The sequence below is a fragment of the Echeneis naucrates genome, chromosome 19, assembly GCF_900963305.1.
Source record: "Echeneis naucrates chromosome 19, fEcheNa1.1, whole genome shotgun sequence".
NCBI classification, from domain to species: domain Eukaryota; kingdom Metazoa; phylum Chordata; class Actinopteri; order Carangiformes; family Echeneidae; genus Echeneis; species Echeneis naucrates.
Window position 1 is genome coordinate 16538802 of NC_042529.1, and position 16861 is coordinate 16555662.

Here is a 16861-nt window from a genome sequence, read left to right on the forward strand (position 1 = left end):
GTATCTTGTGTAATACCTTGTGTGACACATATGAGTTTACTTCTGAATCTATTTAGTTTGACTCATCCTCCTCTATACTTTGTAGATTATCAGAGTCCATGTGCAATTGTTGAAAAAAAATTAAATTAATCATATGTATAGGTCACTGAAGTAAATTAGAAAGGTTTTTATGTTTCATACTGAGGTGAATCTATGGTTAAAGATACCTGTTATACATCTCACACAAATCAGGATACCGTTTCCACATACTTCCTTCTTTCGCCCTGTATTGTGCTGTGTAGAATTAATGATAGGTATAAGCAAAAGAAATAAACAAAGGTCACAGATATTAACAGTGTCCTCTGTTGCACTGCTTTCACTTTGTGCTACTTTTAATTGATATGCTGGTTTAAGTTGGATCTGGACAAGGCAGGGAAACTAGAGCACTGCAGCTGCAGCAAGAGGGAGACCGGAAGGTGAAATGAAAGATTATTTCTGTCTCCTCCGCTTCCTGCTCAGCCTCAGCATCCCTGTCTCTCTCTCGGTGCATCTGTGTCCTTTCATGTTATTTCCACTGCAGAAGAATATTGAGTAAAAATATTTGTTAACCAGTTACATAAACCTTACTTTTGTCGCCTTTCGTTATATCCTTTGTAGACAATAATGTCAGTTGTTTAACACAGATGAATGATGGCTGAAGTATTCAAGCTAGAATTTTTTTCCAATTTAATTTTATTTCTGTTCATCAGTAGTCTCTTACCAGTCACCTTCTTTGGGTGGCAGGAAGTTCTTTCTCTTTCACTTCTCCTGCATGAGAAAAACAGTCCACCCAATATTAGAGTGCTGACAGACCAGTGATTTCATCCATTGCAAGATGAAAGTTCCGGCAATGCAGATGTGTGCTTTATTTTTTAAACATGTCCAGTATTTTATTCTGATGGGTCATCTGTGATGATGGTGACATCTGTCACCTTTAAGGCTCCAACAAAATAAACCGGTGGTGACTGTGGTGTCCTCTTCATCCTGTCCTGTCAGTGTTGACAGTTTTGCATGTCTTTGAAGACTTCTGCTGCTTCTTGATTCTCCCAGTTCTTCAGCATCTTGCCTACTTCACCTTGTATGACCTACAAAGTGAACAAAGGTAGGTCATTTCCATGGTCTTGGTTTCCCTGTAAGCAGGTGTGTGTGTGCGTGTGTGTGTGTGCGCGCACACTATGTAAGGCTTTCTTATTTCCATTGTTTAGAAGAAACTTTAGAACCACTTTAGAAGAAACTGCCACAACTGTAGCATCTTTTAGCATCTGATTTACCAGATGGAAATGAAAGTATGTGTCTGTGTTTCACTGTTGTCAGTTGTACAACAAAAAAGTATGTGGCAACTTTTTTTTCTTTTTTTGTCTGCATTTGTCCTCATAGTTTAACATTGTATGAGATTGATGCAGTTATTGTCTTGCAGCTAAATATTATATTACTTCAGTGTGTGTCTATGACCATCACCAGCCCTCCCTGGAAGCTAGTTTGTGATCTTTTTGAATGAAATGACGTTTGTGTGGCAGGGAGGGCAGTGCTACACCTTGGTGGAATAAAGGGAATAAAAGCGAATAAAGGACAGAAAAGATGAGGAAAGATGGACAGGGGAAGGGAAGCAGTTGGTGCTGGTAGGAACTAGTGGGCTGAAGGATGCTGTGCTTTTCCTCTTATCTCACAGGGTTAAGAGACTCCAGAGGGTTTATGTGGGAGACAGGAGTCCAGATAGATGAAAGTGTCACAAAAGAGGAGCAAGTTAAAGAAAGGGTACATATTGATGGAATGAAAGAATAGCTCAGCCCATTTTAGGCAGGATTCATCAATTATGCATGATGTGACCCAACCTGAGCTGGCAAGTGACACCAAAAATGCAAGTGATCATTCCCTAAATATGAGTGAGACTGTCAGACCCAAATCAGGTCAGAGGTCATGGTAATGTAAGAGCACGTGAGGTACGAAGCACAGCGAGCTACCAGTGTTCCAGCACCCTTGGACCACCCAAACAAGCGTACGCCGGAGCAGGGTAGGAGGGCCCCGTGCCTTCACGCCCCAGACAAGCCAGAGGTACCCCACCAGTTGAAGAGACCCACCTGGGAGCCCTGGAGGTGCCCTGCCAGGTGGACCCAGGTGAAGTGCCTTAAGGGGGAAGGACTGCAGGGGCGGAGGGCCATGATGCTGGACCCGTGCCCCCAATGCACACGGGCCAAGGACATCACGGGAGGAGGAAACCCCGCAATCCCTGGGAGGAGCCCTCGAGTCCTCAAGTTCCCCAACCAGACCTTGCCCCCAGGTGCAGCACATCAACAGGGCCGGGATGGCTGCCCCCACAGCCACCACAAGACAACCATGGCCAGCCGTAGATGGGCATCGCTCATCCCCCAGGAGGGCAGGACCCCCCACCCCCCAGGAAGTATGGGAACCTCAACCCCTGCAAGTTCCCCGGGTCTAACAGGCCACTGTCCAGGAAGGAAGAGTTACCCCCTCTGCCCCACGGCGACAAAGAATCAACCCGGGGCAGCAGGCCTGAGTCTACATACAGGGGCCAGCTGGACCCCATGACGGGCCCCAAAGTTGCCAGGGCCCAGCCCCCTGACGGAGAGAGCAGGAGGCTGAGGAGGGAGCGGGGTGAAGGACAAAGGGGAGCGGTGGAGGAGAGGAGAGGAGGGATCAGAGGAGGACCCAGGACGAGCAGGCCATCAACACCCCCAGACCCTGGTAGGCCCCAGAACCACAGGGAAACCAGCCAAGGCACCACAGCACACCTCCACATGGGGGGAGCGAGGTCGGTCCCTCCTGAGCCTGAGCTCAACACAGGGATGTGATGGAGAGGAGCATCCTTATGGCATGCTCAAGGTGTTGTGGTCTGGGGATCCGACGTTGTGATCCTGGATGTGGAGAGTGATAAGAACGTTGCAATAAACAGAAGTTATCACTTAGCAGAGAGAGTAATATTGTCGTGCAGTGAAGGTAAATGCATGAGCTGCAATGGCATATGGTAGCAGGCAAGATTGAGATCCAAATTAAGGTTTTGGTAGTCATTGAATGCAGCCCATTTTTTTGTAAAGAGTCAATTGTTTTTTTCTGGTAGCGGGTATTTTCTCTAATGATATATATTCAGCAAGGAGGTTCAGCTCGTGGAAGATGTTAAAAAACTTTATTTTTCCAGTTAACTAGGATTGTTTTCTTGGCGATGGCTAGAGCTACAAGAACAGATTGGGATAGATGGTTAGGTAAATTAGTTGATGTTAGGTCACCAATTAGGCAAAAGTTGGGGATTAATGGGATTCTGCAGTCCAAAATGGAGGAAAGTTTCCGTCTTACAGAGATTTTGGTCTGCAGGATCCCATGCATTCTATGTTATTGGTAATTGTTATTGTAATTAGCAGTTAGTCGGAGAAGGCTGAGAAATTTGAAGTACAGTTATAGGCTTCCTGTAATGATCTTTGAGATTGCTGCAAGTAGAGAAATATATTGTCAGCATATAAATTGATTTTATGTTCAGAAACATTACAATAGATACCTTGGATATTGGTGTTCTGACGTATTGCTGATCCCAGTGGTTCAATGAATATAGCAAACAGCAGGGGAGAGAGGGGGCATCTTTGTCTGGCTCCCCTCTGCAGAGTGAAGCTTTGTGATATGATCCCGTTTGTGGTGACTGTAGCCTTAGGTGAGTTATACAGTGCGGACACCCAGTGGATAAATGACTCTCCAAAGCCAAATTGTTGAAGGGTTGCAAAGAGGAAAGACCAGTTAACTTTGTCAAAGGCTTTTTCTGCATCAAGTGATACAACAATACCTTCTATGTTGCTGCACTGCGACATGCTGGTCAAATTAAGGAGCCTTCTAACATTATTGGTAGAGTGTCAGCTTTTGATAAAACCTGTTTGGTCATTGAGCATTATTGATGAGAAGATTGTCTCCAATCTAGAAGCAAGTGCTTTAGAGATATTTTTGATGTTGGTATTGATCAATGACAGTGGGTGATAGCTGGAATGAAGAGTTGGATCTTTGTCTGGTTTTAAAAGTAATTTAATTTCAGCTGTATTCATGTGGCTGCTTATGCAACCTGCGTTTTTGATCTCTGTCACTGTCCTGAGGAATAAAGGGGGCAACACTGACTAGAAATGTTTTATAAATTCAGGAGGGAAACCATCTGGTCAAGGAGCCTTGCCTACAGGCATATTTCCCAGAGCAGTTAATAGTTCATCAGTGGTCAGTGGGGTACCAAGAAGTTCTACAGTCAATTGAGGCAGGTTTAGATTTTTGACAAAGGTTTTGATTGTTTGTTGTTGAATATAGATTTTGATAAAAGCTGTAAAGAATATGATTGATTTCCTGGGTTGATTGAGTATATTTGCCATTTGAGTCCTGAATTGTTCTCTGTTGCATTGGAGTTGATTTTCAAAAAATTAGCCCGATTTGTTGTTATGTTCAAAATTTTTATATCCAAGTTGCTGAAGTATGAATTCTGTTTTTTTTTTTTTTTTTTTTTTTTTTTTTTTTTTTAAAGGATATTTTCAAATTGCAATTTCGCATTTTGTAGTTGGGTCTATAATTGTTCATTCATTTTCATAGCATATTGTTCTGTTAGTGCATTAATCTTATCATCAATGTTTTGTTTTGTTTTGGGTTTTTTTTAAGCCTGTTCCTGTTTTTTTTTTTTTTTTTTTTTTTTGTGTAAGAAGAATATGATATAATTTTGTCTCTGGTTACGACCTTTCCAGCTTCCCAGATCAGGGATGGAGATAGATTTGCAGCATCATTTATTTCCAGAAAGTTTTCCCATTCTTTCCTTATTAACAAGTCAAATTCTGGATCCCATAGTAACGAGGTGTTAAAGCGCCAAGTGGGTGATGACTAGGTGGGTTCTATTTGAAGGTGGAGGGACACCGGTGCTGATCATAATCACTAGTTATAATGGGGTGTATACTGGTGTTAATTTTTTGTGTGATAGAGTTGTTTGAGAGGAAAAAGTCAGTTCTTGGAAAAGAGTGGTACACTGGAGGGAAGAAGGTGTATTCTCTCTTTGTAGGATTTTTGAGTCTCCAGCCATTGCCAAGTCCAAAGTGATCCATATATTTCCTAAGGACTTTGGCTGATTGTGATTTTTTTGTGTGTGCTGAGTGTGATCTGTAGAAGGATTTAGGACTGTGTTAAAGTCCCCTCCTATGATCGTGGTTGGGGTGACTGATATGTTGGATAATCGTGAAAAAACTTTGTGGAAGAAGGCCAGGTCATCGTTATTAGGAGCATGGATATTCACAATTGTGTATAATTTAAGATTGATCCCTGAATAATGATGTAATGGCCTTCTGGGTCAGTTAGCATACTGTTTAAAGTAAATAGTAATCTCTTATGGACCAAAATGGTGACTCCTCTTTGTTTTTTGTTTTTTGTTGTTTGGTTATAATTTGGATCTATAAGAGATTTTTCTTCTGAAACTTGTAGGTGGGTTTCCTGAATGAGGAAGATAGCTGCTTTTAACTTGGAGATATAGTCTATAAATAATTTTTTTTTTTTTTGCCTGCGAGTGAATGCCATGCACATTCCAGGATACTATAGTTAAATGAGACACGGAGAGAGAGAGTATTCAATCATTCTCTGTATGGATGTTGTCGGTGGTCTGCATAGAAGAACCCTTCTACTGCTAACAATATGTATGGGGTGATTATCAGTGATTTGAGTGAACTCTGGAAGTGGATGTTGGAGTATTATAAATGTATAAATGTGTGTACAGTGGAGTCACATGCATTATCATAAAAACTGAACATCAAGATCTGGAAAGGAAACAGCTGCTCCCTAGCACTGCAGGGCCTGCACCTGCTTCTAGTTGATTGGCTTTGCAAGCTTAATTAAATTATTAGTTATTATTAAGTTTTAAAATTAGTCCATTGCAATTATTGCATGAATCAAATACAATTTTATTTATATAATGCCAAATCTTAAAATATAAACCAACCTCTTTATTGAATTTATATAATGATTAATTTTAAGGGCTACAACAAGTCCCTTCAAAAGCCAGCGTTTGGCAACAGTGGTGAGAAAAACTTTCTTTCAGGAGAGAGGGGAGAGAGCAAGGGAGGGATAAAAAGAGAACGAGAGCAGGAGGAAAGAAAACTAAAAATACAAGCAAAATATATGGATATAGGGATCATAAATATCATCAAGTTAATATAGCAGGAAATGATAATTTGTTATTAATACTGGTTGTTAATGATAACTAATTATAGCTATTGCAGCAGTTGGTAATTGATAGGAACATGGAGCAGAAATGATTCCACCTGTAGGAATTAGATAGTGACATGGAATGCTCTGATATACATAAATTAATAAGAGAGGGGGCTCAGTCTAACCCCCAGCAGTCTATGTCTGTAGCAGCAATAACTAGAGATCAATTAAACTTTAACTTTTAATGATAAGCTTTTGTGTAGAAAAAGGTTTTAAGCTTTTCTGGGAGTTGGGTCCACAGAAGAGGAGCCAGATAGCTGAACGATCTGCATTCTGATTTACTCTTGGAACCTCGAGGAGTAAAGTAAACCTACATCTGGAGCGTGAAGTGACCTACTGGGACAATTTGGAACTATGAGCTCTGACATGCACTGGAGTTTCACCATTAAGAACGTAGGAGAATAATTTTTAATTCTATTCTGTATTTTCCTGGGAGCCAATGAAGTAAAACTAGCACAGAATTTGGAAGGATGGGGTTGTTGTACTCGTCCCTAAATCCAGCTGCCCCACAACGCTGAATGACATTTAGTCTCACTAGAGACACACTAATCAAACAACTTAGCCTAATAATTCTATTCATTTTGTAGGTTATACCTGGTTATTTCAGCATTAGAATGGGGGAGGTGAGATGTGACCTGGAATGAGTGTGTGAAAAGTATGATTGATGTCGGCATTTTAATTGCGACGGAACAATAAAGAAAACTTCCTAGGAGCAAAGGCAATGTGGGACAATGAGCATCGATTTGACGTTTAGGATGGATGGGAAAATAAATAGTCATGGACAGATTTGTAACAAGGCCAACGATTTGAGAGTCAGGAAGTTCCTCTGCCTCGTAGAATTGTTTAATTTTTACAGAGCACAACACGCTCACATCACCCATGCAAAGGAAGAAGAAGGAGGGGGCACACATGTTTGGTTGTAGCAAATGGGAAGCTAAATGATGAACCATAAACCAGCCAACTCTGAATGCCAGTTTTTCAAGGCTGAAGACAGCCGACAGCACCTCTCATCTTACTGCCTGTATCCACTTCTCTCGTCTGAAAGTAAATTTTTTCCTGTTCGACGTCTAATAAAAAACTATTGGGGTTCTTTACCCTGTTCGTATATCAGGCTAACACACAGCTGATTTTGGGCATTTGTTTGCTGGCACACAGAGTGACAAGAGGCACTTTCAAACAATACAAAGTCAATGGAGAGCTCTTGATTTTTTTTTCCCCTCTGGTGTTGGCGGGGCTTAAATGCACTCTGTTTCTATGGAGGAAAGACCTGACGAAAGCGGCGATAAAGATAAATGTTTATTGTCTAAAATATGTTCTATGGCATTTTACTACTATTTGATGGCAACAGTCCTATTATGTTCACTCGGGCCTTTATGTTCCCATTCAGTTGAATCTTATGTTCCATTGTTACTGTGATGATACAACTGGCATTTTGATTGGCGTGTACTTTTATTTTCTCTGGTGCTATTACTGGTGTTACTTTACATTCATTATTTAAATAATAATAAAAAAGGCAAAAAAAACCCTAACCCTAACCCTGGTGAACCATTCTGTTGGGGCGAGAAAGGCCAGTGGGGTTTGACAATGCCCCCCCTTGTCCAAAGTGGGGAATGACAAAAAAAGTTTGAGAAACACTGCTCTACACTAATATGTGTAAGAGCACTTTCAACGATCAGTTAATTTTAAACTTTGCTGACAATTCGGTGATTAGCCTTCTCCAAGCAAATTAAATAGTCAGGGCCCTGTTGTTGACATTTTTGTGAAGTGTGAAGACTCACACTTAAAGCTCAACTTATCCAAGACTAAAGACATGGCCATTGATTTTAGGATAAATGCCAGTACACCTGAATCCACCATTATTAAGGGACAAGCTATTGAAGAAGTTCAATCCTACAAATACATCAGGATGATTATTGATTCTACACAGAATTTTAAAGAAATCTGTAAAGTTATGAGCAAGAAGGGACACCAGTGTCTGTTTTGTCTTATGAAGCTATCCCATTTCCAAATTGAGAAGATAATGATGACACTTCTTATAGTGCTTTTATTGAGTTAGTTTTAACTTTCTGTCTCATGTCATTGAGACCTGCCCCTAAAAGAAAGAAACTCACTGAACTAAATCATTACATGGTCATGTCAACTAACTGGGGTGCTACAGCTTCGACTTACAGTCACTGTACACTAAACAGTTGCTGCGCCTAGCCAGCTCCGTTTGAAATGATGACTCCCATCCCCTATCCAGTGAGTTCCAGCTCCTGCCATCTGGACGTAGACCTGAGGTGTAGAACCACACGCGATAGGAACAACATTTTTATTATTATTATTTTATTTTATTTTACACAAGTCTTTGTGCATTTTAACTACTAAGGTCAATATTATTTATTTGTATTTATTGGAAACCTGACCGTTTTTTTTGGTTTTTTTTTTGCTTACGTCTTCATTCACTGTCCCATCATGCTCTCGACAGGTTTTTATAGTGGCCTGATCAGTGAGCCTTGTGAGATGCCTTTAAGATGCCCCCTCCTCTCCTGTTACTGCAGACAAATGTACTTATGGCGACTAAGAGAGTCAACTTGACCTTGAAATCTCTCTTTATAATACCCGTTGAGACTCAGGCAGCAGAATTCTGGCTCAAATGAAGGCTTTTCAGATGATTGTTATCCTGGTGATAATGAATTCAGTAGTCCAATCTAGAGGTAACGAATGCATGCACTAATTTTTCTGCATCCTCCTCAGACAGGATATTTCTGATTTTTGCAACATTTCGTGGGTGACAGAAACCTGTCCTAGATACCTGTTTTATGTGAGGGACAAAACACATGGCCTGCTCAAGAATGACTCCAAGATTCCTCATAGCTGAACTGGAGGCCAAGATAGTGCCATCCAGAGTGATTACATGATCAGATAAAGCTTAACTAAGGTGCTTAGGATCAAGTACAAAACTCAGTTTTGTCTGAATTTAGAAGTAAATAGTTTCAGGTTTCAGGCTCACTTTCATCCAGGCCTTTAAGACACTCTTGAAACATACTTGACAAATTGATTATCTTAATTTAGTTTCACCCATCCCCAAGTACAACTGAGTGTTGTCTGTGTGGCGATTTGAACTGATGCATAATTTGGAAAAGGACTGGTCCAAATACAGAACCCTGCAGAAATCACTGATTAACTTTATTTTGCAACCTGAAATCTATCTGATAAATATGATTTAAAATAGTTTAATGTGGGTCCTTTGATCCTAAGTTCACGTTCCAGTCTTTGTTATAAAATATCATGGTCGATGGTGTAAAATACAGCACTAAGATCTAACAGGACAAATATGGAGGTCAGTGCTAACTTTTACCAGTGATCTTCCTGTGATACTCAAAATCCTGACTGAAAATCTTCGAACAAGCTATTACATATCTTCAAATAATTGGTTTTCAAGGATTTTGGAAATGAAAAGGAGGTTAAACATAGGTCTTTAATTAGCCAAACATCTGGATTAAGATTAGGTTTTTTGAAAAGATGTTTAAAAACTTCAGTCTTAGAAGTACGTGGTACATAGGCTAAAGATAAACTCAAAATGATCAAATTTAAAATTTAAGTCTTAATAAATGAAAAGTTTTTGATTCCTATCAGTTGAAACAAAAAGTTGATGATCTAGATGATGGAACTATGGAAGCCATCTTGAAGAGATTTATTCGTGATTCCAACTAGGGCTGAAAAATATTTAATCACCAGAATTACAATTAGTAAATAGCATGATGCTGAAATGTAGAAAATCCTTGACTGAGCATTGACCCAAATAAAAAAAATAGGTTTCCTCCTTATAAGACGGTCTATCCATCCATCTTCTACCGCTTTTTCCGTTTCCAAGTCACAGGGCTGCTGGAGCCATTCCCAGCTCATATTGGGCAAGGGGCACAGTACACCCTGGACAGGTTGCCAGTTGTAAGACGGTCATAGTAAGCAATGGAGTAAACCGTACCGTACGCCCAGTTGGGAGGTGAGATGGCAGCTGACACAGGGTTTTGGTTAGGGTTAGGGTCACCCAACACCAAACGGTTTGATTTGTTGATGAAGAAACCAGCACTGAAACTGTTGGTTATAATTTCTTTATTTCTTTATTGTTCAGTTCTGGAACATTGAGTATAACAGTGATTTACCCAAACTCTGGAGACTAAACAAAGATGAAGATAGCAGTTCATATACTGCAAAGATTTTCATGCACTTTGGATTGAGTTTCGGTTGTCATGTCTAATATGATGCACAGTCCTCCACTGATGACTGTATATTCATTAAACCCAATGTCCTTGCTGTCCTCATGGAGACATGTCCCAATGAAATTGTGATTGTAATATCTATCAGAAAAGTAGCTGATATTTTTCCTAAATCGCCAAGCCCGAATCGTAAATACAATACAGACGTTGCATTTGACTCAATCTTTTACTGTGTATGACAGTAAGTCATTGCCAAGAGTGGGCAGAAAAAGATTATTTTTTTCTTCGTTTTTTTTTTTTCAATTTTATATACGTAAAGCAGTTCAAAAAGTCAACAGTACAAGGGTTGAACACAATGAGACCTTCAGAATTAACAGACGTTTTCCAACCAGTTCAGTGGAAAAGTTTGAAGTTCTACGTAAACTCTATTTCGTTTACTCCCAACAGCTCTCCCCAGAAGGAAGGACGACACACCCAATTAACTTTATCTGTATCCCCTGTTTTACTCTCCTGAAGTTTGAGATTCTGTGTGATGATAGATTATACTTGTTGACATTGCTCAAATGTTTTTTCTGTTTATATTCTAAAAGAGTCCTAAAATAAGTATTTACATCTTGCCTTGGGTAGCACATCGGCATAATGATTAGCGCTGTTGCCTTGCAGCAAGAAAGGCAGTGGTTCGATTAGAGTTTGCATGTTGTCCCTGTGCCTGCGTAGGTTTTTTCCAGGTACTCCTGTTTCCTCCCGCCATCCAAAGACATGCATGCTTAGCTTAATTGGTCTCTGTCTGTCTCTGTGTGTTGGTCCTGTGATGGTTGTATCCTGCCTTCACCTAATATGAGTTGACCTGGCAATGGATAAGCAGTAGAAGGTGAACTTGTACAAGGTCTCTGGTTTGATTGGGTTAGGGTTAGTGCACAGCGCAAGTGCTGACAGTGAGGAGAACAGGTCAGAGCAGATGTCGAGTCAGTGCCACATCTCCATGTCCAGATGATTTATGAACAGCATTTTTCAATTTGCCTGCTTACATCTGAAACGAGTCTGTTTCAAAACAGGTTGATGATGTATTGGTATTTGTGTGTCTGTCAGGATGAAGTGGACAGCCAGAACCCAGTGTTAAGAGACAATCCTCAGCTCCATGAAGAAGTTAAGGGCTGGCTCAAATACCAGAAGGCACAGGAAATTTTCATGCAAGGTGAGTTTTATGGTGCTTTTCCCTGATATCATTCAGTATTATATAGGTCATACATACAGTAATGACTTGTATATTTGTAAAATTGCTTTTCTCTGTGAGTGACCATATAACTCATGATTTTGATGGCACTGTGTCTTGTTTTCAGGTCCCTATTCGTTGAATGGCTACCGTGTCCGTGTGTACAGACAAGACTCAGCCACTCAGTGGTTCACTGGCATCATTACACACCACGACCTCTTCAGTCGAAACATGGTCGTTATGAATGACCAGGTACATACACATGCATACACACACCTTATTCACTATGTCTTCAGAAATGTGTGCATATGATTTACATGAGATATTATTTTCTACTTGTGAGCAAATATGTTAACCAGACTGATAGTGAAGCTACAGAATAACTTTCTCACTGAACCGAGTTATTAGCCTTAAACGGTTCCTTCTGCCAGTCACTGCGAAATAGCTGCATTTTCATGAGTCGTAGTCATTAATGTAATTTACACTGCTTAATGCTTGTACTTGTCCTGATATACCTGATCCACACATGAACAGTGTGTGTGAAAGTAAATAAAGAAGTGAATCTTACATGTGTTCAGGTGCTAGAGCCTCAGAATGTGGATCCATCTATGGTCCAGATGACCTTTCTGGATGACGTGGTCCACTCTCTGCTGAAAGGAGAAAACATCGGCATCACATCCAGACGGCGGTCACGATCCAGCCAGAATAATAACACTGCCCATGTAAGTAAATACACAAGATTACAATGTTGGAATGTTTTTACCAAAGAATTAGATTATACTCTTTACAAAGACAAATGGAAGACCTAAACAGTAAAAAAAAAAAAAAATAATAACAACCCTAAATGATTTTAGCCAATTAAATTGTAAAAAAAGAAAACCAGTATGCTGTGGGGAGTCCAAATATTGTGGCCACAGATTAATCAATATATATATATGTGGTTGAAACTATGGTTTAAAAGATGCAGGATTTAACGGGGAACGTGGCATGGCCACAGTGAGGGCATTGCGAAAATGTATGGTAGCTTCCTCTGTTTGCATGTTACAACAACAGGTGGAAGGAAGTTAAATAAAATAAAGGCTTCTCTTCCATTCAAATGAAACTGAAAATGAAGTACACTTTTGTCTTCCATCAAATAATTAATGAAGGTGACGTCATTCTGTTATCAAAGCTCCATCATACATCCATCCAAGACAAACAGGCAACTGACCCAAAAGAACAATAAAATAATAAAGTCAAAAACAAAACCTAAAAAAAAAAAAAAACTCAATCAAACAAACAAACAAAAAAAAGAAGATTTTCCAGATGACATGACTTGTTGGTTGCATCAAGTCCAAATAAGTGAACGGATGATGGTCTTTATTTTACCATAGAAAATATGGATATAGGACAAAGACAACAGGTAGCTAGTTTCGTTAAAATGAGCACTTTGGACTTTTAAAAAGACAGTTGCTTACGCATTTTTCAAACATAGGCTTCTAATAGATCACATGTACTTTGGCTTGTCCTTCATCTGATGATTCAGTAAGATTTCACATACAGCCACAGCACTTTTCTCACTCCCGCTTCTGTGAGTGTGGGTAGACACCATCATCTGCACTGTGTGTGTTTATATGGTTGTGTCATTTATCCACATAACTTTCCAAGTCTTTTATCATGCACAGTTCGTTAACAGAAGAATTCCATTGTATTTTGAATCTATTCAGTATTTGTCATTGCTGTACCATGTCTGCTGTCAATTTTTTTCTGCTTTATGTTTCTTATTGAGGAAAGCTTTAAACTCTTGCTTAGCGTTACCTTTACAAAAACTTTACAAGTCAGCATATACAGACTTGCACTGTTGTATTGGTTACCACTTGGCTCCTTTCATGTGGTGGCACTCTACAACTTGGCAGATTTTAGCAGAACACTGTTAAATCTCAGTTGTTGTTTGAGCAAAAGTGATGAGACGTCCTGTGCATGAAAGGAAATCATTGGCAAACCAGTCTGATTAACGCTCGTCAGCATTTGCTTGTCCCTCAGTCATTAACAAAATCTCTCCTTGTCCCACATTTTCTTTGCATTCATTTCATTTTTTTTTTCTCCCCCTCCCCCCGCTAAAGATGGCTGGAGGGAGATCCGGCGGGACTACTGGCAACATTCAGGTACCCCCAACCTCCCACCCAGCATCTACCTCATGTCCACCCCACACAATATCTTTAGCCTCCTTACACATCTATTCCAAAAGGCAAAGTCTATTTAGTCTATCTAGGTGTTACAGTTTATTCTCAATGTTCAACATCCCAATCAGCTGGTGATCCAGTCATGGGTTTTCTTTGACACCCCAGCCCACACCCAGTTGTAATTTCTTGAAATGCAGCTGTGGATTCAGAACTTTCATACAGAGCTGCAAAGATATTCAGGTCACTGTAATAATACCAAACCAAAACTACCTTGGACTGCTAGAGCTTGTAGAATATAGCATTAAGATTTTATTGCATTGCCACTTCCAGTATCATTTAGTCATTAGTCACATAACAGGAACCATTATATTTTCCATGTCTTATTTAACAGATTGGCCATTTACATATCTGCAAAGTGCAGCTTTATTGGAATTACGGCATTTACTTTTCAAGCCCTCCTCATGTCTTCATCAAATCAAATCAGATTTATTTGGATAGCACCAAATCATAACATAAAGTTACATCAAGGCACTTTATATATATAGAGCAGGTCTAGACCAAACTCTTTATAAAATTATTTAAAGAGACCCAACAGATCCCCCAATGAGCAAGCACTTAGCGACAGTGGCAAGGAAAAACTTCCTTTAAGAGGCAGAAACCTCGAGCAGAACCAGGCTCAGGAGGGGCGGCCATCTGCTTCGACCGTTTGGTGTGAGAGTGGGAGAGAGAGAGAGAGAGAGAGAGAGAGAGAGGGGCGGGGGGGAGAAAGAGAAAGAGTGAGAGAGGCATGGAGGTTGGGGGTGTAGGCAGGAACATGTTGCTACATGAAGTTCATGGAGATGAGAATTCATGAAGATATGGGAGCAGCAGGCGTTGCAGGAACATGGGATGGCGATGAGTCACCACCTGTAGGATAAGGACAGGGAAAGAGAGGAGAGGAGCTAGGAGAGACAGAGACTTTGGGAGAACATCGTTAGTAAATACAGTACAAATGCTTAGAACTGGGAGAAACTGTGATTTTTAAGAAGCATGGTTCTTATCAGAGCATGCGGGGGGCCTCAGTCCTTCCCCCAGTAGCCTAGGCCTATAGCAGCACAGCTAAAGAGTAGAGGACTTTAACTCTTTATCTATAAGCTCTGTCATACAAAAATGTTTTAAGGCTGGTCTTGAAAATTCTAAAGAGTCCAACTCCCGGACCGATACTGGAAGTTGGTTCCATAGAAGAGGAGCCTGATAACTGAAAGATCTGCCTAGAGATTTACTCTTGGAGACTCTAGGAACAACAAGTAAACCTCCACGTAGAGAGCAGAGTGGCCTACGAGGACAGTAAGGAATTCTGAATTCTCTGAGATATGATGGAGCTAGGCCATTAAGAGCAGCTAACACGGGAGAGATGGGTTAGAGATGTGATCTCTTTTCCTAGTTCCTGTTAACATTTGTGCAGTGTGACAGCACACATGCAAGTGATCATTCCCTAAATATGATAGAGGCCAGCAAGGAGCCACCCTGGACCCAGCACCAGCACCACACAGCACTGGGAGGCAGAGCCCAGCCATGAGAACGTGGAGGGCCCCCAGGCCACCAAACACAAGCGCCACCTCACCACTGGGACCCGGGCCCCCCGAACCATGCCATGCGTCCTCTGTGTGGACTAGGAGGCAGGCAAGTGAGGGCCCAGTCCCCAGCCAGAGGACTGCAGGCGCAAGGAACCCACAGGTGGGGTGGGGAGCCCGGGGAATCTGGAAGTCCCCCATCCAGACCCCATCCCCAGGCGTAGCACAGCACCCACAGCCACCACAAGACAACACTGGCCAGCCGTAGATGGGCATTGCTCATCCCCCAGGAGGGCAGAGGAGCAGGAGGCTGAGGAGGGAGCGGGGTGAAGGACGGAGGGAGCAGTGGAGGAGAGGAGGGACCAGAGGGTCCGCCGGCCTACACCACCATGGTCCGGGGAATGACCCAGGAGGAGCCGCCCATCAACACCCCCAGACCCTGGGACAGTGAGCAGCCCTGGAATCAAAGGGAACCCCAGGCAGGGCACCAGAGCACACCACCACATGGGGGGAGCGAGGTCAGCCAGGTAGACCTTCCTGAGCCTGAGATCAACGCAGGGGTGTGATGGAGAGGAGCACCCCTATGCTCAAGGTGTTGTGGTCTGGGGATCCAACACTGTGATCCTGGATGTGGACGGTGATGAGAACATTGCAATAAACAGAAGTTATCACCTTAGTAGAGAGAGTAATATTGTCATGCAGGGCAATGTATGAGCTGCAATGGCATATGGTAGCAGGCAAGATTGAGATCCAAATTAAGGTTTTGGGAGTCATTGAATGCAGCCCATTTTTTTTTGTAAAGACAGTCAATTGGTTTTTTCTGGTAGCGGGTATTTTCTCTAATGATATATATTCAGCAAGGAGGTTCAGCTCATTGAAGATGTTAAGAGACTGTTTATTTTTCCAGTTAACTAGGATGGTTTTCATGGCGATGGCTAGAGCTACAAGAACAGATTGGGATAGATGGTTAGGTAAATTAGTTGATGTTAGGTCACCAATTAGGCCCAAGTTAGGGATTCTGCAGTCCAAAATGGAAGAGAGTTTCTGTGTTACAGTTGACCAAAAGTGCTGCACAGCAGAACAGAGCCAGAGAGCGTGGAAATAGGAGTCTGGTGTGTTTTGGTTGCATTGCGTGCATGTTACGGCGCTGTCTGTAGGTCTGAGTGTGAATGTGAGTGGTTTTTTGTCTCTGTGTGTTGCCACTGTCATGGCCTTTTGACCTGTCCAGTCAAGTAAACACTATACAAAGAAACTAATTATAAATATAACAAAACTAATAAACTTCACAATAACTCAAACTAAACAGAAGTTGAAAACCCTTCTCTTCTCTCTTCCTCTAGCAATGGTCTGCTCCACTCCCTGTGGGCCATCAAATGAAAAATAACATGGCACTAAACTATGAAATGATTGAAAATGTGTATAATACATAGTTAACACTGGGAAGCATTCCCAGTCTAAACCTAGGTGTTTGAAAGGACCATACCAAATGTTTGCTTT

At 41.3% G+C, this 16861-nt stretch overlaps 1 protein-coding gene across 4 annotated transcripts in view; it reads left to right on the forward strand.

Moving 5' to 3' along the window:
* jmjd1cb (jumonji domain containing 1Cb) overlaps nucleotides 1-16861 on the forward strand; it is a 118412-nt gene that overhangs the window by 75382 nt on the left and 26169 nt on the right. For 3 of the 4 annotated variants that reach the window (XM_029528302.1, XM_029528303.1, XM_029528305.1), the window contains 4 exons: nucleotides 11526-11631; nucleotides 11777-11901; nucleotides 12228-12371; nucleotides 13752-13793. In XM_029528302.1, coding sequence (XP_029384162.1) covers nucleotides 11526-11631; nucleotides 11777-11901; nucleotides 12228-12371; nucleotides 13752-13793 — 417 coding nt within the window. The remainder of the gene's footprint in view (nucleotides 1-11525; nucleotides 11632-11776; nucleotides 11902-12227; nucleotides 12372-13751; nucleotides 13794-16861) is intronic. The other variant, XM_029528304.1, reaches the window with a different exon arrangement.